Source organism: Telopea speciosissima, chromosome 7 (genome assembly GCF_018873765.1).
Source record: "Telopea speciosissima isolate NSW1024214 ecotype Mountain lineage chromosome 7, Tspe_v1, whole genome shotgun sequence".
NCBI classification, from domain to species: Eukaryota; Viridiplantae; Streptophyta; class Magnoliopsida; order Proteales; family Proteaceae; genus Telopea; species Telopea speciosissima.
Window position 1 is genome coordinate 62,528,420 of NC_057922.1, and position 23,380 is coordinate 62,551,799.

General features: G+C 38.3%; 2 protein-coding genes across 2 annotated transcripts; one reads left to right on the forward strand and one right to left on the reverse strand.

The window, feature by feature from the left end:
• Positions 1-4,737: 4,737 nt before the first annotated feature.
• Positions 4,738-12,426, reverse strand: LOC122669752 (mitochondrial carrier protein CoAc1-like). The gene is made up of 7 exons (XM_043866600.1): positions 11,994-12,426; positions 11,093-11,178; positions 10,790-10,997; positions 9,901-10,033; positions 5,514-5,698; positions 4,960-5,091; positions 4,738-4,856 (listed from the first exon to the last, which is right to left on the reverse strand). Exons 1-7 carry the CDS (start codon positions 12,183-12,185, stop codon positions 4,758-4,760), a joined length of 1,035 nt encoding a protein of 344 aa, XP_043722535.1. The 5' UTR covers positions 12,186-12,426; the 3' UTR covers positions 4,738-4,757.
• Positions 12,427-13,413: 987 nt separating this feature from the next.
• LOC122669722 (coatomer subunit zeta-1-like) lies at positions 13,414-21,121 on the forward strand. The gene is made up of 6 exons (XM_043866564.1): positions 13,414-13,510; positions 14,273-14,432; positions 18,891-19,038; positions 19,164-19,241; positions 20,032-20,116; positions 20,923-21,121. The coding sequence occupies exons 1-6, from the start codon at positions 13,487-13,489 to the stop codon at positions 20,980-20,982; spliced, it is 555 nt and encodes a 184-aa protein (XP_043722499.1). The 5' UTR covers positions 13,414-13,486; the 3' UTR covers positions 20,983-21,121.
• The last annotated feature ends 2,259 nt before the right edge of the window (positions 21,122-23,380 follow it).

Consider the following 23,380-nt stretch of genomic DNA (forward strand, 5'->3'; position numbering starts at 1 on the left):
GAGATTGCTGCAGTTTACATAAATAATAGTCTTTCTTGGTAATCTTCTTCTCTCTTTATTTCCCTTTCATTCATTTATTTTCGTTTGTTGACTACTGCTGATCACAACAAATTCCCAGTAATACCCAGAAAAAAGATCACGGGTGATCGAATGGAACTCGTTTTCCGGTTCAATTTCTTACAATTTACAGAAGCAGCTTTACTCTTTTTCCTTAAGATAAACATCCCATTATGGATGTTTTGGAGTTTGGATTAAAACCCTTCTCAATCTCAACGTTTTCTTAGCTCAACAAAAGAAAAATTTTGCTCTCTTAAGCTTATATTCTGAGAAAATAAGTTCTTTTTCGAAGCACTTACAATTGTAGCAATTTGAATGCAGTCAAAGTAATTTCCATTCTTAGCAGGGATTACTTCACTGGGTTTTATCCAAATTAAAAGAGATAGCCATTAATGCCAATCTGTACTTAACATGAAAAGGAAAGAAAAAAATGACAGAAGAAACTGAATCTAGTGAAGAGATGGGATCAACAAACCCCAAATGAGTTATCCTTCACATTTATCTAAATTGTCAGGCAGAGCAGGAGGACCCACATATTCCCTGAATCACCTTTCTCATCTCTCAGAAGCAGATTGTCAAACAGAGGTAGGTGCCAATGGATGATAAGAGGTACAGTACAGGTTGAATTTTAGCTGTCATTGCCAGTTCACACACACCAAACCCTATATAGAAATTGACTTGTGGCAGTGAGGCAGAGAGACTGATTCAGTCTCAGTAACTGTTCACTTCAAGCTAAGCTTGATAGCAGTATCTACCAAACCTTGCTTTTAAATGTCATGTTTCTTTCTTTCTGAAATGGGTTTCTGCATTTCTCAGTCTTTCATTTTTCTGTCAGGCTCTGCAGACAATGCAACCTAAGATTTCTCAACTGATAGAAGATTATAGGAAGTGTTTTAGGTTTTAAGACTCAAAAATAGCCTCCTTTTGCTGACCCAATCAGACCCAAAAGATTTCTATGTATAGATATGGGGTTGGTTTTTGTTTTAAAGGTAAGAGTAAGACAGAAGAGACCAGTGAGGGAGACAGTGAAGAGGTACTGAAAACGGATTAATCATATGGTTTTCAAGTGAGTTGTCAATTGAGAGGCAGAGAGGTATTCTGATTTCTGGATGTTTTTCAGGTTTTGAAGTCGTTGACAAGAAAGAAGAATCACTTTCACTTCTTTGTGAAGCAAAGTCTCTTCTTCTCACTCAAGAGAGACTCAAGAACAAGTATTTAAAAAGGAGTGATAAATAGGGGTCATCATCTCCTCTTATAAGTGTTAGTGAGAGGGATTCAACGAGACATCTTCTTGTTTCTCTCTCATCATCATCAATTCATCATGATGTGTGCTTCGGCTGGACAAAGGAGAAGACTCTGGTTTACTGTGATAAGCTTCCTGCAAATACTGAGTTGGGTTTCTGCATCAAGAAGGCTTTCTGCTCCATTTGTTGGTAAGGCTGTGTTCTTTATCCACTGTTTTAACCATAGCTTTTACTACCACTGAAATTAGCCTTTACAGTTTCCTTGATTGATCAACTGCAGCAGGCCAAAGCCCAGAATCCTTACCAGTACCAACTCCATTGGACAACAAACAGGTATTTATTTGTTGTTGACTGTTGAGAGCTCATAAGGTTTGGCCTTTTTCTTCCTGATTGAAGTTTGATCCTTTCTTCTTCTTCTTTGTTTAAGGATTTAAAAAGCTTAGGAGGGTTTGTGGTGAATGAAGAAGCATATAAAGGATTGAGCACACTTGGGTCCAGACCACCAAGCTGTGAACACAAATGTGGAGAATGCAGTCCTTGTGAAGCCATTCAAGTGCCCACAAATACTGACCATATGGGTGTCCAATATGCTAACTATGAACCAGAAGGATGGAAGTGCAGGTGTGGGACTTCTTTCTTCAACCCTTGAACACTGCTACTACTATACAATTTGGACCAGCAGAAGAGACTTAAATCACTGCAACCCATTCTCTTATAAATATTTTTATGACTCCATATCCTCTTCCCACTGTAGAAACTTCAAAGCTTTTGAAGCCTTAAACCACAAATCCATTCTTTCCAGCTTTGTTGTTTTTTAAACGCTCAGTGCTTTTCTTTTGGTCTCAATGCGGGTACTTCTCAATTAAGATCACTGAGAAATAACAGAATTGTTTGTGTTGGAATTGTGTGTCCATCAAACCCAGGTCTTGCTCAATAAGGATGAGTTCCTCAGTGTTCGGATTAAATTCAAAACACTCTCACAGATTGGATTCCATCTGAACGGTTGTGAGACGTTCACGTACGTTCACTTATGTGAAGATTCTCCGCTCACACATAAATAGAAGGTGGAAAATAAAAATTATTTTTCCGATTTCTATTTGTTTATGGAGAAAGAAGGCACGTCCCTTCACAGAAATGGTTTTAAATAACGGTATCTGATTGCGTGTATTGGCTGATCCATATCAGCATCATTAGTATCAGCCGAACAATTCCTATGAGTGGGAGCGATATGGATCTATTTCTAAAACTATGCTTGGAAGCTTTTGATCTTATCTCTTCATTTAAGAAGTGGGTTTCTTTGAGTATTCACTAAAACTCTTTTTTTCCTCTAGGTGTATATGATAATACAACTCTCATCACCCTTGTGAATCTTCCATTAGAGTGATTCTTTAATTGATGTTTTGTCGTGAAACATTTCCTCCAAATTATCTTCCACCCATTTAACCTAAATTTATTAAACAAGTAATATAATGGTTATCTAAGGTGTGGTGGAACCGTTTTCATACGTACCTTATCCCATAATAATAAATAGGGAAAGGGATGGGTATGCTATCATATGCTAACATCCTACATGTCTATCTCTCTCTCTCTTCTTCCCATTTGAAATGACTTCCTTACCCCTCAAAGGGAGGAAGAAAGATATACATGTCGATGCACATAGGATGCTAGCATACCCAATCTTTTCCTTAATAAATAACTAAATAGTTCTAGGGAGGTAGTTTTCTGTCTAGGAGTGTTGGTGTAGGCCACACTCCCATGTGTTTATCTCTCTTCTTTTCAAAACAAGGGGCAAGAGGTGTCTTTTCAAATGAGGAGAAAAGAGAGACTCATAGGAGTGCTGGCATAGGCCACACTACCAGACTGAAAACTTTCTCCCATAGTTCTAGTTGAGAATCATACCCTTCTGTTTGACATTTTAATTTCAGACTAAATGAGAGCAAATAAAAGAAACCATGAGATTCTTACCTCTAAAATCGTGGGTGACAGCATCACTGTCAGTAATACAGAAACAACATTTGGGAAGTTGGGATTGTGGATCAACCAGCAGAAAGAAAAAGAACGTCAAGGTTACAGAAAATCTGAAACAATCATAATAACGGATGGAATAGAGATACAACCAGAAGTAGGGGAAGGGTGGGGGACAGACATGTAGAGGGCAAGGGCTACCAAAGATCGCAGTAGAAAGGGCTAAGATGTGGAAGTTTTTTATTTTTTATTTTTTTTATTTTGGGTTGGGGGGGGGGGTGTGGAGGAGAATTGGAAAAGAAGTTACGGGTAGAGGAGTTTGAGTAATTACAGGACAAAAATTGGAGGCTGACAAAAATTATCCCTTACACAAATTCGCAAAATAGAAAATACACTTTAAGAAGGCACGTTTTGCTGCTAAGTCGTTTTCCAAACTTGTTGGCTCCCTTTGGCTCCAGTACTCACTCAACCCAGAAGCAAAATTAGGATGAAATATGTTTGTTTTGTTAGGATTTCTCCGAAATGCGATGAGTATGAACTTAATTAATTATCAGATCGATCATTGATGGGGATCAAAAAATACAAGGGATAACATGACTGCTACTATTTTATTGAGATGGACTTGACCGACCTGGCTCATTGTGAAAGTGAGTTAGAATTGGAGAGTATTATAAATACTTCTGATGAGAGGTCCCTGCAGTCGCTATTCTCTTTTCTCTTTTTTCCACAAGAAAGGGAGCTGTGGGAGAGTTTAGGAGGCGACAGAAGATCTCTATCGCAGATTACATTCATTTTCTGACAGATCGATACTGCTTATAGAGGCATTCTTATCTGTTCTTCATCAGCATACGTGAGTACCAGATACACTTTGCTTTCCTTATTTATTTTGATTCAATCGTGTTCTAAGGATCTGTATGGGGACGGATTCGGATTTGACAAAACCCTTGAATGTTCTAACATGTTTGGCTACTATGTTTGAGCAAGAAAGAACAGAATCATAATCTAAACAGAAGAAACAAAATTATTCACTTTTCTCTTGATTCTATAGCAGACAAAAAAAAACAGAATTCTAACCATGGGGAAATTGGTAATTTGTGAATGATCTAAAGCTCTAGTTCCATAACAAAAGGATTTTAAACCCATCAAGTAACTTGTCAATGGAAACTAATAGTTTGTAATTTTCATTGCATGGAAACATGGAACAACAGAAGATTAGACAGCATATTTGCTCACAAGACTAGAGATATTGACATTAAATTCACTGTCATAGTGAGGCCACTTAAATTCTATGGATAGCATTCAATACTCTGGTGCCCTGGAACTAAATTCACCCTCCTTCCAAGTCCTTGTAAAATAAAATTCATCTCAATTCTCATCGTTGATTGTCATCAGCATTGATGGCCAAAAGTCATAGTACTTGTAGAGGATCCTCCGGGACAAGGCTCATCACACATCTTACAATTAAGTATCCAATAATCTCCATCAACTTCATCAAGTTGATACAGATTGAGATTTTTGACGCGGTGGAACTCGTAACCAAGCCTTCATCACATCGTATGCTGTGAAACCAATGGCCACAGAAGGGACAATCTGCAGCAAGTGGCATACCATCATTTTCAGCAAATATCAGATAAGCATACATTCTTGTGTATGCAGGTGCAACAGATAGGGGCAAAGGAATTTCTTGTAATACCTTTAGGTAGTTAATGCTTAGACCAGCAAACAATTGTCTCCATCCTTGATTCTTGATGATGGTAGTAAGCCCTTCCATTGTGCTCTTGTATCCAGGATCTCCTCGTTGGATGGATGGTTTCAGGCCTTGGACCTGGAAGTATCATCGAGTCCAGGAACCCAAGTATCATAGATAAGGTACAAACTATGGTGTTTATTATAAAATGTGTGGAGGGAGGGGAAAAAAGGTACACCTATGTTGCTGGATAGCTCAGAGGATGGATGGTTAACCAACCACATTGCAATTTTATGTACACAAACAGACTAGTGTGAGCCATCAAATATTCAAATGTATGCAATAAACTGATCACAGTTTCTTGGAGACGAGAATACCAGATCACATTAGCCAACATGCAAGCACATGTACCGGTGTATCATTGATACCCCATCCTTCAAGTCTAACCAGCAATATTACTACTCAAACTCAGATGATGTAGGCAATGAATTCAGTCCTTCATAGATACACAAAGCAACACATTTAACCTCTAAACACATAAAAATGAACAGGGGCCCTACCTGCATCTGCCTCCTAACTACGTCCAGTGGGTATGTGAAAGTCTGTCCAAATAGCCCAGCTAAAGCTCCACAGGAGAGGCGGACTACAATAGATTTTTTTTGTTCTTCAGGGACCTGCTCCTTCAGCACCTCGTATATGTAGAACTTCAGGCCAGCATAAGGGAGAATACCAATAAGTGTTGGACCTGCATAAAAAAACCTCATTCATTACTACAGAATATATTCAAGTATTGACTCTTTGACAATCTAGGTCACATATTCCAACCCCCCCCCCCCAAATGAAGAGCAACAAAATTTAAAAGAGATTTCAAATGGTCATTTTTCCAATAAAGCAACAATCTGACAACACCAGTTCTTCTAAACAAGTTAAGCTATTGAACCGCAAACAAAAAGTGTCTGATAAAAAAACCAAAGAGAAAATTTCATGTACCTCCCCTGGAACTTGCCCGAAAGTCATGCCACCCCAACGATTTGAAAAAACTACAACTGCACCCCTCTTCACTAACGGTGTTAACTTAAAACTTAAAACAAAAGAAAAAGACCCTTTTAACCCTGTTTTCTCCTCCTTCCCCTCTCTCTTTCTTGAAGACCTGCAATGCCATGCAGCCAAAAAAGGGGGTGGTCAGCTCCCAAACTGTCGGCGAGCGACGATCTTCCACCGGCGACCACAAGGCCAGCGCCATATGCCGCCAAAGCTGAACGGCGACAGAGATTGAGAGGTAAAAAAATTCATCATGGGTTGTATCTGCATGAGGTGCTGCTGCATTATTTATGTGGTTCTGAACTATAGCCCAGGGAATAAGTGTACAGGAATAGGCTAGAAGCTCAAAGAGAAAACAAAAAGAACAGCAGCTAGTGTTTAATCAGACAAAGTTCCCCCTGAGAAACAGAGTAATTGACACCAGAAAGTAAACCCTTTAGACTCTAGATATTCTGCTGTTTGAAAGTTTGAATTATTTCATTTGCTGCTGTCCGATCTAAAAGCCACTCCAGCAGCCACGGGCTATTGAATTGAGATCTAATGTCATTCAATTCTTCAAGAAAGCCTGAGAGTCACTGCATTTACATTTATTTCTGCAACGAATTCCAGTGCAAGAACTGGAACTAGAATAGAGAGAGAGGAGAGGAAATGAAGGACACTTGGGCTGAAGTACCGCCCAGACACAGTTCGATGAACAGACCTCTCAAGAACTGAAACAGGAAGTAGTAAGAAGAACAGAAGATATCAGGAAGAAGGATTTAATTAAGACAGGAACGAGGGGAGGAACTGTTGTTACACTTGCATCCATGGTCGTGAACCCTCCCCCTTTTTTATTTCATCATATCGATTATCTTCACAGGGAGTACTAGCCAGTGCTGCCGTTGATGCCTACGGCTGCAGAGTTGCATTACCGGAGTGATGGACTGGCTTACGATAGGAGTGAAACCAATAGCAGCAGCCATGGCTATGGCCATGCCCGAGATCTGGATTTTTTTTTTAATGTTGCGTTTGTACAATAGCAAAATGCAGTAAATGCTGTACCCAATGCACAAGGCTCTACTGAAGTATTCGTCAGTAGAGCCTTAAAGATTTTTACATCATGTTAGATTAATTCGCAAAAAATGCTGTACCCAATGCACGAGGCTTCTGCCACTGCGAGGTCTGGGGAGGGTCATGGAGAGGCTGTTTCCCGACTCGAACCTACGACCACTAGGTCACAATGGAGCAACCTTACCATGGCGCCGAGGCCCACCCTCTTAGATAATTCATAAACTTGCTTCAAAATTAAATTGTTCCATTCAATGTAAGCTATGGACAGTCAATATGACCACGGATGATTTAGCAGAACAAGGGATGTTTCAATCTTGTATCCGCTTTGGAAACGACGTTCCTTTTTTTTTTGGTAGTTGTCATGTGTGCTTTTTAGATTGTATTGGAGTTTTGTGGCTCTATGGACCTTTCTTCCTCCTCTGAGGATATTTCTCATTCTAATAAAATCAGTACTTAAGATATATCATACAAAAAATAATATAAAGATTTATTCTGAACTGTACCATGCACAATGAATTAATTGATTCTTGGTATCTTCCTAAAATTCTCAGTTAAAAAAAAATCCCTCTCCACATTTTTCAGTATTTTTAAAAAATCAAATAGATGACATACTCAGGCTTACCCTCCAAATTACTTGCCCAAATTATTATTAGGGAAAATTACACTGCCAACCCCTCAGGTTTGTATTAAATACAGAGCGACCCCCTGTGTTTCTAAATCATACAGCCACACCCCCTGAGTGGACGGTAAGTGGACGGTGTTAAATAATACATTTTAAATACCAACTTTGCCCTCTTCTAATATCCTGTTAATACTCAATGGGAAATTCCAACTTTACCCTTTTACCCTTATGTACAAAACCCTCTTTCTTCTCCAGAAACCACTGTCCTCTCCGGCGATCTGCAAGGGAGGAACTATCGACTTTCATTTTACTTCTTAAACAAAAACCCTTCTTATTCAACATTCTTCTTCAACCTTCGTCTTCAAATTCCGACAGAGGTGTCTCGGCCAAAAAGGGGGAGGGTGGGGGTTCAGAGTATGATCTGGTGAAGGTTCTGGTCAGATCTGGAAATTCTCTGTAAACATAGACTCCTTGGTTTAATTGAATCAGATTTTTTTGAGATCTGGATTCCTAAATTTTAGGGTTATTTCCCTTAATTGGAATAAGATCTTGGTAAGGGTTAGCTAGATCTAGAAATCCCTCTGCAAGCAGAGACCTTTTGGTTGTTAAATCCTCAAATGAGTAATTGAGAGATGAAATGGTTAAAGTTTTCAGGCAATTTTCCTTTGATTTATATCAAGAGATGGGTTCAGGTCAGATTTCAAAAGCCTATGCAAACAGAGATTGTCCGTGTTGTCCAAGATAAGTTTTCAGAAGTCAATCTTTAAACGCTTATGAAATATGGTCACTCTCTCTCTCTATGTGCTCCAAGCTTCAAACAAAGAGAAGGAGAGATGAACTACTCCAAAGGTTTTCAGTCGCTTCTTGTTTCTTCTCGTAAGTGGTCTTCTCATCCTCATCGTCACTCGATCACCTGCAACTCCCTCCGACAAGGCAGAGCTCTTCGACTGTGCCTACTACTTCCCTAAGTACATATCCAGGTCTCAATTCCATGCCAAATCCGATCTTGTCAAGGCCATTGCAGAGAGATGGAAGAAACCCAACCTTATGGCCCAAGTCCCTCTCCACCCACTCAACCCTCTCACTATACAAGAAATCAACTAGGCACGAACCATCCTGTCCTCCCACTCACCTTTCTCTTCTTCCTCCTTCACTATCCACTCTCTTTAAACGCTTAGGAATCAGAATCATCAATCTTTAAACGCTTGCACCTCCCACTTCTCTTCATCAATGCTTGAGATCTTGTGAGTCAGAGTATGATCTGGTGAAGGTTTTGGTCGGATCTGGAAAATTCTGTAAACGGAGACTCCTAGGTTTAATTAGATCAGATTTTTCTGAGATCTGGATTTAATAAATTTTAGGGTTGTTTCTTTCTCTTAATTGGAATAAGATCTTGGAAAGGGTTAGCTAGATCAAGAGGAGTTGCAGGAGAGGAGTGGGAAATTTTAGGTTGAAGATGAAGGTTGGGTAGTATTGTAACTTTAATTCTAATGTTTTTGGGGATTAGTAGGAAATAAGGCTTGCAGAGCTCAAGCAATAGCCTCAGCTCTCTCTGTTCCATCTTCAATCGATCTCTTTACATCATGTATACCCTCTCTCTCTCTCTCTCTCTGTGTGTGTGTGTGTTTGTTCTTCAAGAGTTGAGCCCTAGCACTTATGCATAACCCATGGGAGGGTGTAATTTCATCTTTTTTGTTCAAGCAAATTCAAGCTGGGAGGGGAGGATGGGGTGTGGTGGTGGTGGTGGTGTTAGGTTGCAGGGGGTAGGGGCGGGTGGGTTGGGTTGCAGAAGGTGGTGGGGCCAGTGGGGTTGCAGAGAAGAAGAAGAAGAAGAAGAAGGGATGGTGATGGGTCCCATTAAGTCTATTTCAAGGGTAAAATTAGAAAAAAGGAAAAAATTGAGCAATTAGGGGTATATTAGTCATTTTAAGTCATGAATTACCAACACCGTACCACTTAACGGGAATGATATAACGGAGTGGGGCTGTCTGTAACAACTAACCAAACCTCAGGGGGTGTGGCTGTATAATTTAGAAACACAGGGGGTCGCTCTGTATTTAATACAAACCTCAAGGGGGGTAGTGTAATTTTCCCTTATTATTATTATTTTACTTTTTTTTTGGGGGAGGGGGGGGTGTTTGGTAACAGATGGTGAATAAAGAATCCTGGTTTCCAAAAAATGAATGGAATTCAGTATACGTAGAGGGAACAAGAGTAATTTGCCAAGCACATACCCACACCCCGATATAAAGCACGCACTCCACCTTCCTTGTAAACACTTCTGAAAACATCTTTTATACCATGATATGCAGGCTGAATATGGTAATTACTCCCACCATTCCTGAAACTTCCTCTAGTGTCTGTCACCTAAAACCATTAAAAAACCCAAAAGTTAAGGAAAAGAAAACAATATTCAACCACCATGCATTGAAATTTTAGACAATTATCTAGATAATCAAGGAGTTTTGTAACAGTAAAGCCACTTATTTCCAAATTAAGATAAAATTGGCTAGCTCTTGATATAGTAATCAAGCACTTAGTCATAAATCAGAAGCTTAAAAGGTCAATAAGAAAAAGCCACTTACCTGTGGCTTTCTGCTTATTGCTCATGGATTTTTTGAAAAATGCATTGGGCATCATGCGTTAAATGTTGAATTAACAAGGAACATCTTCTTCCTAATACGTCAGGGATAACTATGTCTTCTAAACATTTTCAATCGTGAAGATACAAAAAAACAGGACGTACCCAGTGCACGAGGCTCCCGCCACTACGGGGTCTTGGTGGATCATAATGTACGCAGCCTTACCTCTGTTTCGTGGAGAGGCTGTTTCCCAATTCGAACCCACAACCACTAGGTCGCAATGGAGCAACCTTACCGTTGCACCAAGGCCTGCCCCTCTTCTGAATGTATGCATTTTACCACCTAGTGCCGACTCAATTGATATGAAATGCATAAATTAAGCTTTCTGGACTCACATCCAACCAACATAGAGTAATAGAACAATAAACTCATCAGCAGTAAAGATCCCACACCAGTACCATGAATTAGTTCAGTGTAATGGTTTATATTGCTCAAGTAGCCAGATACAAATGATAAAAGCAAGTTTGTGTGAACATCTTACCTGGTAAGCAAGTTTCGTTCGAACCAAGTCTAAGGGATAAGTGCACAATACTGCTGTCCCTCCAGCTGCTGAACCAGCCAATAGATCTATAAAAGGTCCGGTTCCAAGAGCAGAATAGTTGTTCAATATCCAACATCGATATTGCTCATATGTCATGAAATGTAGAGCCGCATATGGGACAATCCGAAGAATGCTAGCACCGTTTCCTCTAAAGAAGAGACAAGCTTGCATAAGTACATCTATTTCAAGAGACCTAAGACTCTCGGAAAACAGAAATGAAAACTCCAAGAATCTGAGACTCACTTATAAAATCCTAAAACACCTTCTTGCTTCAGTAACTTCTTTAGGGATTGATAGACACTGAGAGAATGAAATCCTTCGGTTCTTGTCTGTAGGAGTTCAGAATAAAATAATTAAAAATATCTAAAATAAAACGTGTCATTGATGAGAAACATTGAGAAAAGAATTTGAAGAACTGCAGCGTTGAACAAGCAATATAACTAATGAACATCCAATAAACATCATGCATAATCCCTCATTAATAATCCAATTTAGCAGAAGAACAATGCAATTAGACATATTCTGTTACTCCAATGAAAGATTGAGAATGTGGGATCAGATTGAAATTTTTGAGATTCTGAACAGCGAGGGGGAGAGTTGGGACCCTAAATTAATACCAAAATATAATCAGACCAAAAAACTAATTTACCTTCCATAAGTTCCACAAGGAATTAGTATTTTAATAAATACGATACATAGCTGAAGATATAGATAAGGTCATCAACTGATATTAAACTCGAAAATCGAAAAATAAATCAAGTAAATAAATATCAAAGCCATAAGTTCATAATGAATGCCATAAATTTTGTGGAAAGAAAAATCTAGAAATGGTACATAGATGTAAATGCAGGAAGCTTCAACAGGAATCAAACAAGGGTAGATTTATACAATAGAAAGCTATGGTAAATTGCCGGCCCGCAGCAGGTGATCAATCCAAACCAGGTTTCATGCAAGTCAATTGAACATCAGAGAACTACGATAGGCAATCTTAGTTCAACATGTCGCAACAGGTAGAACTAATTGGCAGTTTTCACAGCAGCTAGATTCAATAGAAATCAATATACAGAAGCTTAGATCTAATAATTCGGTGAACCATTGAGCTATTCGTAAGAAACAGGGAAAAGAAGTAGTTTTACGCTTTTACCTGCAACAGTATCTTTATCCGCTCCAAGGGAGCAACAGCAGTCTTTGCAAAAGCACCAGCAGCGCCGCCGGCAATTAACTCCTTAACATAAACAGGCAAATAATCTACGAAGAAAACCTCTCCACGCCCAGAGGAGCCATCAACGAACTCCGCTACATTCCCCGACAAAGCAGAACCTTGAGAAGAACCCATCTCAACCCTCTCTAATACTGAAGCACACAACAGAATCAACTAAACTAAATCTCCTCAGAAAATCCCAGTTAACCGGCCTGCAATAAAGCAAACTCTTTATCCCATCGGTCTCTAGGGAGACAAAAGGAAAAAGCTTTCTGTGGGAAGAGCAGAGATAATCTCATGTAAACACCGAAAAACCAGGCGGGTATCTCGGAATATCGATCCTCCTCGTCTCCGAAGATAGCCAGATACATCAACAGAAGCAAAATTTCGGATACAAATAACAAAAGAGAAAAGGAAAAATCTCCGAAATCCTTCAATGGAACGAGCGTTCACACGAATCTAAATCGATTTCATCGACACCCATTTGAGAGTTAGTTGAGCTCTGAGGTACTTCGTCGACGATTGAGAGGGAAAATAAGCCAGAATAAATTCTAACAAACGAACAAACCAGAAGAAGTAGACAAGTTCTTCTGTGCTGGCCTGAGGTGGTTTCCTCCGACCTTCTCGGCTTCTCCCTTGACTCCCAAGTAGTTGTTTCCAAGTCTCTCTCAGCGAGATTTTGGAGGCTCAGCGAAGGGAAAGGTGCTTTGTCACGTTACTAGATTGACTGTGGATTCTGGTATAAACCGTAAAATATCCCATTGATGCCAATCTGATGGTTAACATGAGCTAAAGATTGCATCCTAGACCTCCTACTGTTAGGCTTGTAGGGTTGCCTGGCGGTGGCAGACATGGGTTGAGGTTCGGCATCTGTATCGGATCTCGATACAGCATGTTTGTTTTTTTTTGGGTGAATGATACAGCATGTTTTAGAAGTAGTTTTTTTGCCACACTCGCATGTTTCTTTTTCTCTCATCTTCAAAACAAGCGGGCAGACGACATAGGTGTCCTTTCATATGAGGAGCATAGAGATAGATGAATAGATTCATGAGAGTGCTGGCGTAGGGTACACTCTGAGATACAATTTTTTTTCTCTATTTATTAATAAAAAAAAATCATAATAAAAAATAAATATTACATATGAATCTTGATTCATGAGCGATTCAAAGGAGGGAATGTTGTAAGAGATTTGAATTGACCGATTCAGATTCCTAAAACCATGCATGGGATGCAAATTGCAAAAATGCCCGGGCAAATGGGTGGACCGCTTATGGGTTCGATCACTACTCTAGATATGGGTTGGTTCGACCAGAATTATAATCCGACCGCTCATGAAATCACGACTCATTTGCCATTTAATCCAGCTTACTTCTCCTCCGTCTCTGAAGTCTGAAACCAGCTCTTTCAGACCAAACTCTTGCTTCAGAATCTCATCAATGGCGAATTTCGGTACTTACCAAGTAAGAACTCTCTTTTCTTATTGTTAAAGACGATTTCTGTCTATCTATTCTATGCTTCACTCCACCCCTTCGTCATCTAAAATCAACGTGGATTGATCTAGGTGAACAGATCTATTTTGTTTGCGTTGGAATTGAATCTAGAGATCTCTCCACAATATTTATTTAATTGTTCTGCTAGTTCAATTTAGGAAGGGTAGATTCACATTCTCCGCTCCGTGATTAACCGGATCCTTCTCTGGCCAGTTTTGCGGGAATCACTCAGTCTTTAAATTTGTGTGCCATTGCATTCTGCGGTAGATCTTGTTCTATTTTTTAGATCTGTATATTAATTATATTGTTTTGTTTCCATCTATCAAATGCTAACTCCACAATTTTCAGATTTGGTGCGGAAGTAAACATTTTGGCACACATTACATGCTGATAGGTGATAAGTGTTCCGAATATTCCTTTTTGACATTAGTTTGATGAGAACTTCCTATCCTTTGATAAATTAAAACCAGATCCGAGATTCTTGTTTGCAGACTTCGAAGAATTTGTTTCACTTCTTAGAGTACTCTCTGATGGGGCTGTTGAATGGCTTCTTCTTTTCTTTTTGGGAGGGGGTTGTTGGAGGGGGGGGGTAATGAACTGATAGTCTTTGAATCTAATGCTTTAAAGCTTCGGGGTTTCAGGTTATTGGGAAAATTTCTTTATTCTTATAGTTTGCACAATGCTTACTATCTTTGTGTGATCACATATCCTAATTTCTGTAATTTTGTGTAGGAGTCATGCCCTTCGATAAAAAATATTCTTCTTTTGGATTCAGAAGGTAGACGGGTCGCTGTTAAGTATTACTCAGATGACTGGCCCACGCTAAATGCTAAGTTAGCTTTTGAGAAATCGGTGTTTACTAAAACTCAGAAGACAAATGCCCGGACTGAAGGTGACACATTTCTCCCTCCTCTCTGATTATAGACATTTGAATTTTAAATGATTTATGGGAGATCATCTTGAAGGTATTAATAGTTAGCTCCATGAATAAGTCTGGGTTTAACTATGCGACAGAAAATTAATTTACTTGGATTTGTTAAATAGGACTTGTAGATTTTGGCCCCTCTCTCTTAACTCTGTTTAGGGGAGAAAAACTATGAATCAAAAGTGAGAAGCTTAAAGATTAGAAATATAAAATTTAAAATTAACAAATAAATTATATGGAGCAAATACATAATCAATCTTGGGTTATTTATTGTTAATCTTTGGTTATCTGTTGTATGCAAAGTTTTCTTGTTTTTTAATTCTATTGGGGATTTATTATCTTGGTAGTTGGAATGCCATTATTTTCTTACTCATAATGCTGAATGAAGCATTGTTTGGTAGTAGAAACAAACTCACTAAGCCATTTTTCCATTTCATTTTAATGCATCATAGCATGATTTTGGTGTCATATGTGAACTGTTTATAAGTACAATCCTTTTTCATTGATTAACTCCCTGTTTACTCATCACAACTACTTTGTTTTCATGTGTCAAATTACTTGCTCATACATTTAGAATGTCCATCCCTCAAATCCAAAGGCATGCCATCTTTTATTGGACCACATCTGATTCTGTCTACTCTAATTGGCAATGGGACAAAAATGAGCCTTCTCCAACTTCAGTTCTGCTATATAATTTTAGGGAGAGGAATAGGCACACCGCTCACGTGCGGTAAGCATGCGGGTGACACCAATGGGGGCACAGGACAGGACATCATACAAGAGGGGCAGGGGGTCATTTTAAAGGGGGAAGAGAGAGATAGACACTGCGGGTGCTAGCTTGCTGTATGCGGGCCGTGTGCCCAGCCAAAAAAAAAAAAAGGCTGTACCCAGTGCACAAGGCTCCCGCGTTTAGCAGGGTCTGGGGAGGGTCCCATAATTTTCCCATAATTTTAATTTTAAAAAAATGTTCAATTATATGTTCTTTTCTTCAGTTCCATCAAGAAGGATAAAGAAAGAAAAAAGATTCATGTTCTTCTTCCTTTTCCTTGACAAATAAAACTGCTCCTATTTGGTGCAATAGGTTTTGGCTTCGCCAAACTCTCTGCAAGCCAAAGGCCAGTCTAGCCAGAGGCCTTCTGCTTTGTTCGTGACCCTAGTCTGTGAACCTTTATGTTAAGACCATGTATAAGGCCTGTCCCAATTGGCCCGGAAAGAGTTGTTGTACTGATACCCACATATAAACCCTATCCCGAGGCACACGTCTTGATTACACTTATTGAACTGAGCTAACCTGATGATCTTAAGTTCTTCCACACTTCTATTAGGACCACCATTAGGGCCCGGAGCCTTGCCTACTTTTGTCTTTCTTAAGGCTTCTTTAACTTCAGACACTCTTAACTCTTTTATTTATAACCTTACAACAATATAAAAAAATAGTAACTTAACTTTTTATGCACAAGCAAGAGAGTCCTAGAGAAAACAAAATAGAAAGCTTCTAGACTACCACAAAATACAAACTAATCACTAAACCCTATAGGTCTCAGATCCCTCATATTTGGGCTTGTAGAATTGGCCCATTACGATAAAAAACTCAAAAGTACTAAGCCTATAGCCTATATAACCCATTGGACAGTCAAAATTAAACTTATTGGCCCATTCTTGGTCCAGTCTGACCAAACTGATAGCCTAGTTCAATCCTGTTCCCAAGCTTCACTGATTCTCATCCTTCTTTTTTTTTTTTTTGGGGGGGGGGGGTGTGGTGGGGGGTTGGATGGGGGTGGTTTGCCAAATTTTTTCTGCCTTGACCCGATAAATCAGTCCACTATTATAATACTGACCATGTTACCATATTACCTACTTTGTTCATACCTAAGGTACTGATTTGTACTTGACAACCTTTCCATTTGCACATACTCCAACTTCCTTGTCTTAGTTCCTCCCGAAATTCTATAATATTGTTAATCCACCTTTGATCGTGTTATTCTGTATCAGTTTCCTCCAACTTGCTTTAAGTTACAGTATTGCGCTAAACTCTGGAGTTAATATTTCAAAGTTGATCGATGAATTTTCTTTCAGTAGTTGTGATAAAATGGCCCTTCTAGCATACTTTAGTGTTCCACTTGTAAGTCATTCTCCACAGACATATGCTTGTTTTGATATAGCAATATAATTGTATCTAACTTAATTGTAGGATTTGGAATCAACACTATAAATGTTGGGCAGTCTGTAATAAGAGAGTTTAGCAATGGTAATGAAGGTGATTTGAAATAATTTCTGAATTGGACAACTGGAATTGTTTCAGAAGATTCACCACATTCAGTCAAGTACTTGTCTTATATCCATGATAATCTTATACAAAGATTTAATTTTCTGAATTTACTTATCACAAAAATTGTGGAAACATATAAAAGAAAAGGCAAAAAAAGTCTGTTAGTAAAGTGGACCTAACTAATGATAAAGATCCATGGATGATCAAACATCGCATAATCCTATGAAATTTTTCTGCAGATTTTTTTATCTATCAAAAACTTTAATTAGGAAAAAGTAATCTATTCATAGAAAAATTCAATATTATAACTGCTGTAGCAAAAAATGATTAATAATGATCTAAGGTCTTCATAAGTTATGATAATTAGATATAGGGTGGGATCTGGCCACACAACAGTTGGAAGGGACTCCAACTGCCTATCATTTTGCTGCCACTTTGCAAGGTAAGTTGGCTTCCAACTTTTGTAGATTTATTGTCTGTGTTTTCATAATAATATGTTGATTTTCAACTGAACAGCACATCACTATGTGTCAGGGGAATGTTTAGAAATTGTTTGAAACATAGTTATCAAGGCGTCGCCTAGGCGTCCAGGCTCCTTGCTCACCTTGATTTTAGACCCTCTCCAACGCCATGGTCGCCTTGCCGCCTTGCCACCTTGATAACTATGGTTTGAAAACCTCTTGTTTGTACAACAGCACAGTCAAAAAAAAAAAAGAAGGGAAAATACATGGAGGGCCATAGGGTGGGGATAGGTCACAAATTTTGAAAAGTAGCCTATCAAGGGAATTATCATCATCCAACAGTCAGAATACCAAAAAAACTACTTCATCAAGCAAAATGCTCCAGGCTGCCTAAAGCCCTTTCGGCTGGATAGCTACTGTTGGATTACCATTTATTTAACAGAGAATACCCAAAAACTACTTCATGAAGCAAAACTAGTCAAGTATGGCTTTGAATAGAGCTGATTGGAGACTAAGTATCCATATAGCCGACCCCATTTAGTTGGGATAAGGCTTGTATATATATGTATATATAATAATAAAAGGGCGTATCTAGTGCTCAAGGCTCCCGCCACTGCGGGGTCTGTGGAGGGTCATAATGTACACAGCCTTACCCCTGCTTCACGGAGAGGCTGTTTCCTGACTCAAACCCACGACCACTAGGTCGCAATGGAGCAACCTTACTATTGCGCCAAGGTCCGCCTCTGTATATATATGTATATGTAATCTTTTCCCCAGTATCTGAATGCCCGTTCTATGTTTGATCCAAAATCCATTTCACTTCTTAATGGAGATGGAAATAATTGGTGTCTTTTATCCTCATATAATATCTATTCATTTATGCATTTAAATAAGTATACTTTATATATACTGTACAATTAGCATATTCTAAGATTTTTGTTGTTTGTTTTATTTTTTTTCTGGATCTATGTCTATTCTTTAGGTTTCTCTTAAAATCAGAACCTATATTGCTGTAATTTCTGATATTTTTATCCTGGGCTGAAGCATATTCTATTCTTCCTTCAGTTTCCTTTTGTTTATATTTTAAAAAATAAAACCATGTCACTAATGCATTCATTGAGATCGTTGAACTTTTCCATAACACTTTGAAGACCATTAGGCATTAAATATCAGTTAAAAGCATCAAAAGCATGTCATGGACTCATGGTTTGCTCAGTCAAATCTGTGAAAGGAATTTGGAGGTTTTTATGGAATTGTCGGATGGCTGTAGTACCTAATCACTGTACACAGAAAGGTTTCCTTCAGGTCTATAACTAAAACTCAAACTCATGCTCAAATCCAAACGGAAATGCAGGGAAATTGACGTGGATGTTACCTTTTATTTTTTGCTATAATACTTTTTTGTTATCGGATTGGCTTCTTCTTCTGGTTCCTAAGATGGTAGATATTTTCTTATTCTTGATTTTAACAGCAACTGGAACTAAGTAAATATAGGCATTCGCCACCCCCCAACCCAAATGTAACGCACTTGACAAAATTTTCGAACTAGGACGTCTTTGTTTACATACAATTCCTAGATATTTGGTCTTCTATTCTGTTTATTTGGTTTTCAGATGCCAAACAAATCAAAATGGCTGGCTTAGTTTGAGTTTCTGTTATGTGAATTGTAATCTGTTTCTATTTCACCATCTACAGCGGAAATAGCAATGTTTGATAATCACATCGTTGTCTATAAGTTTGTTCAAGACCTACACTTCTTTGTTACTGGAGGGGATGATGAAAATGAGCTCATCTTAACCACAGTACTTCAGGGATTCTTTGATGCTGTTGCCCTCCTCCTCAGGTATTGTTAATCTTATTTGTGATCTCTAATCCCCTGTTCATTGAACATTCTTTCTTGAATCGGAAGTTGATAGTTTCTTAATTTATGCATTTATTCTACCTAACACCAGCATCTTCTTGGTGCAGAAGCAATGTAGACAAAAGGGAAGCACTAGAGAACTTGGATCTCGTTCTTTTGTGCCTTGATGAGATTGTTGATGGAGGGTATGCATCATATCTAAGCCTTTGTTGTCTGAATGATTCCTTTTACTCCCCTGCCCCGTCTCTCTCTCTTAGGGTTGAGCAATGTGGGTAGGCAAGCTAAAGTGATTTACTTTGTGGGACTATCTAGTCATACATCTGTTCTTCTGGGAGTGCTCCATTTTGAATGGAGCAAAAGCTATCAAAAATGCCCGATTCCTATCAAATAAGGTGGAGTGACCTAAATGGTAAGAGGTGTTAGAGGCAATACAAGTTTTCAGCTTGATTTCAAGTCCTTGACAGCAGTAACATTTGAAGCTAATGTCACTTGGTTATTTCACTTTTCAAATGTGGCACAATGCTGATCACATTTTAGGGTTTTAGTATGTCTCGGCCTTTCGTTGTCAAAATTTGAACAAAGGTATACTTCTGCCTTGTAGATGAAATCTCTTAAAATAGGACGATCAACTATGTGAAACATTGAGTGACCAGAACTTGTAGACTCCCATAGTTTTTGTCGTCATGAAAATATACGATGGGAGGAATGTTCATCTCTTAATCTCTGGGGTTTTTTGTTAAGTGTTTCAGCTAGAAGTTTAAGTTTTACTTAATACCATAATTGAATGAGGGGGAGGGGGTCTGAAGGGGCATTGTTATCGAACAAATATTTTACCAAAAATTAACAAACATTGCAGAATCGAAGCCATGCTTTGTATTAATTTTTTGGTGGAATATACTTCGGAGTATTTATTTTCATTGCAATGCTGCATAGAAATGGATACTTATCTCAATTAACACCATCTGTCTTTTGCAGCATGGTTCTTGAAACCGATTCAAATGTTATCGCAGGAAAAGTTGCATCCCATAGCATTGATGCTGGTGCACCCTTGTCAGAGCAGGTGATATGGCTCTCCTCCTTACTAAGCCCCCCCTCCCCACCCAACCCACCTCCTCCCCCCCCCCCCCCCAAAAAAAAAAAAAAAGAAAAAAGATTATGGGGTAAGGGTGTCAATTTAGAACTGAAACCGGCCGTTTTGAAATTTAATCAAATAAAAAAAAAAGTTTGGTTTTGGTTTTGAAAAGTGAAATTTCATTCGATCAATTGGTTTTTGGTTTTAGACTAAAAACCATCAGTTTCAAACCGAATAAAGTGTAACCCGTATAAATTGAACCGAACTGAACCTAAACCATACAAAATCCTACAATCATGTGTCTTTGTTGAGTTGTGGGAAATTACCTATTATGAGTTTCTATGTTGAGTTGTGTAAAAAAGGTTGAAAAGTACCATATTGACATTGTTGGACCGTATTTTCATGAGGTTGTAATTTTCTTCCCAACTTCATTAGTTTCAGCAAGTTATTTCCGTTTAAACTGAATTATTGAGACCGTGTACGAACTGAATGGAATCGGATACAAAAACTAAATAAGAACCAAATAAAATCGAACCGAGTCGATTTGGTTTTGAATTTGAGGTTATGAAAATTATTTGATTTCGATTTGTACATTTGTATCCTCAACTGAACCGAAATCAAATAAAAAAACCAAAATTGAACTGATATTTTTTTTGGTAGAAAAATTGAACTGATTGACACCCGTATTATGTGGGGAAGGGAAGGAGGGGGGGGGGGGAAGTAACCAGGAAATATGAAGATCTCAATCCATCATTTTGGTTTCTAATGTGTCAATATAATTCCTGTTGTTGCAGACTATATCTCAAGCACTGGCCACTGCTCGTGAACATTTAACAAGATCCCTTCTCAAGTGAGACTTGCAACTACGCAAGACAAAGATTAGGTCTGTTTTGCTGTTTGCCTTTAAGATTTCCTTGAGGTAGGGCAGGGTGGTTGGTTTTACTTCGATCTTGTATTCCTGTATTCTTAGGAGGACAACATTATTCATACTATCAAGGGAATCCTTTTTTTTTGGTTTTTTTTGGGGTAGGGTGGTTTAGCTATTTGTTTGAGGAATCATGGCAAAATTTCTCAAAATATTCAAAACGTATCTGTAAGAGGTGAATGATCTGCTTGAGATCGAGAATTTTGCGTGCTTTTTCCAAGCCCCTATGGCATCATTTTGTTGAAAAAAAAATTTCCAAGAGTTCAACTTTTATATATAAACTTAGGGAGAACGTTCTTTGTGCCGCAGCGCAAGCTGCGCCCAGGCACATGGACCTGTCACTCAGGGGGACAGGGTAGTCATCGCGCCCACCCCCATGTGCCTGGGCGCAGCCTGCACTGCAGCACAGAGAGCAGCGCCCCATAAACTTATTTTTGATATTTCGTAGCCATTTTTTATATTGTACATGACAAGAAACCAGATTAAAGCGTAGTTGGATGAGGAAAAGAATTCATCCATACCATACGATGGGGTAGGTGTCCCCTCAGGTGGCAATTGCATTATGAATTAAGATGCCACTGGTTTTTTTTTTTTTTTTTTTTGGGGGGGGGGGGGGTTTGTTGGTGAGGGATCAACTACTAAGACTTTGATCTAATAAAAAAAAAATTCTGAGACTTTGAAAATGAAGTCAATTTCTAATATTTTGTATTATATTTTATTGAAAATTTTTTTTTTTCTTTTTATACCAAATAAAATTTCTTGTAAACTATTTTTCTGTAGAAGCCAATAGAACCTTTAACTGCTAAAATACGAAATTATCTCCAAACACTTGTTGAAGAAATTATAAGGAAATTATATTACTTCCATAGCGAGCCTTGTTAATTTTTCTTTTCATTTTCAATATTCTATAGAAGATTCAGTTTAAATCTGTTCAACATGATTATGTCTGCAAACTTGCATTCAGAAATGTGAACACAAGCCTACGAAGCGTATACTCCCCCTCCTCCTTTTGGGTGGTAAATCTAAAAAGTTTTTTATTAAGCATTTAAATTACTAATCTCCTACCAAAAATAAAACTACTAATCTCATATCACTATGATCTACATTGATATTTGTTCAATAACTTTATGATATCTACAAACTCTCTCTCTCTCTTTTATGTGCACTAACGCGAGTGAGAGTATAAGTTTTCCAGTATAGTAGTATGCCCTTTCTGATTGCATTTCAAACATTTTGGAGTTAAACCTAAATATGCCTTTAGAATGTCAAAAAAGAAAACATAATTCTTTCCTTGGTTATAAAGATAAGAATTTACAACTACTAAGATTCCAAGTAGTTTCTCATAAAAAAGATCCCAAGTAGATTTAGATTTGTAGCTTTAATCCATTGAGGATAAAACATGCATGCAGAAATTTGAAACACAAGACTCCGAAGCATATCCTTCCCTTCCTCCTTTTTAGGTGATAAGTTTGAAGTGTTTGTTATTAATCATTTAAATTACTAATCTCATTGAAACTGTGATCTGCATTTGATATCGGTTTTTCATATTTACAAACTCTCTCTCTCTAGCACATGTGAATGCGAGAGAGAATATAAGGCTTTCATTATAATAATGTTCTTTCTGACTACATTTTGAACATTTGGAGTTCAACCCATATATGGTTTTAGAATCTAAGAAATAAACTTTCCTTGGTTATGAAGATATGAATTTACAATTGCCTAAGACTCTAAGTAGTTTTAGATTTGTAGCTTTAATTCATCAAGAATATATTCGAGTCCCCCAGTTCAGCTTTCCTGGCATTCCTTTGCTTTGCCTCTCTCTCTGTCTCTCTCTCTCTCTCTCTCTCTTGCCTGCACTAACGTGAGAGAGAGTATAAGGTTTCCCTTTTTTATTGCATTTCAAACATTTTGGAGTTAAACCTGTCACGCCCCCATCCCAGACAAGGGATACAATACATTATAAGGGGTGACTAGGACGATGCGTGTCATCCTACTAAGCTGCCAGGATCACTGACACAGTGTCCCAACGCACAGTCATAACCAATATTAAAACAATATAATATCAGAGTGCGGAAAGGGAAATATTGCATTCTAAAAGATCAATAGTTTTGCGGAAGCGTATAAAATCAAATAGTTACAAAATGATCAAAGCCTAGATGATAAATACTCTAATTAATCCATTTTTCATTACCATCTAATAACTATCAACAAGGTTATAACAGTAAATATTTATACATGGGCCTACGTCCTAAAATAAACAAAAGGGGAACAAGTCCCTTGAATTCTCACGGCCCGTAGGCACAATCGTCACAAGGACACCCGCTGCC

Excerpts from the sequence above, each read along its gene's own strand:
- LOC122669752 (XM_043866600.1), bottom strand. The coding sequence starts at position 12,185 with ATGGGTTCTTCTCAAGGTTCTGCTTTGTCGGGGAATGTAGCGGAGTTC. Across the intron at positions 10,998-11,092 it reads GGTGTTTTAGGATTTTATAA|AGGAAACGGTGCTAGCATTC; the intron begins GTGAGTCTCAGA and ends TCTCTTCTTTAG. Across the intron at positions 5,699-9,900 it reads TGCTTTATATCGGGGTGTGG|GTCCAACACTTATTGGTATT; the intron begins GTATGTGCTTGG and ends TTTTTTATGCAG.
- LOC122669722 (XM_043866564.1), top strand. The coding sequence starts at position 13,487 with ATGGCGAATTTCGGTACTTACCAA. Across the intron at positions 14,433-18,890 it reads GACAAATGCCCGGACTGAAG|CGGAAATAGCAATGTTTGAT; the intron begins GTGACACATTTC and ends CACCATCTACAG. Across the intron at positions 19,039-19,163 it reads GCTGTTGCCCTCCTCCTCAG|AAGCAATGTAGACAAAAGGG; the intron begins GTATTGTTAATC and ends TTCTTGGTGCAG.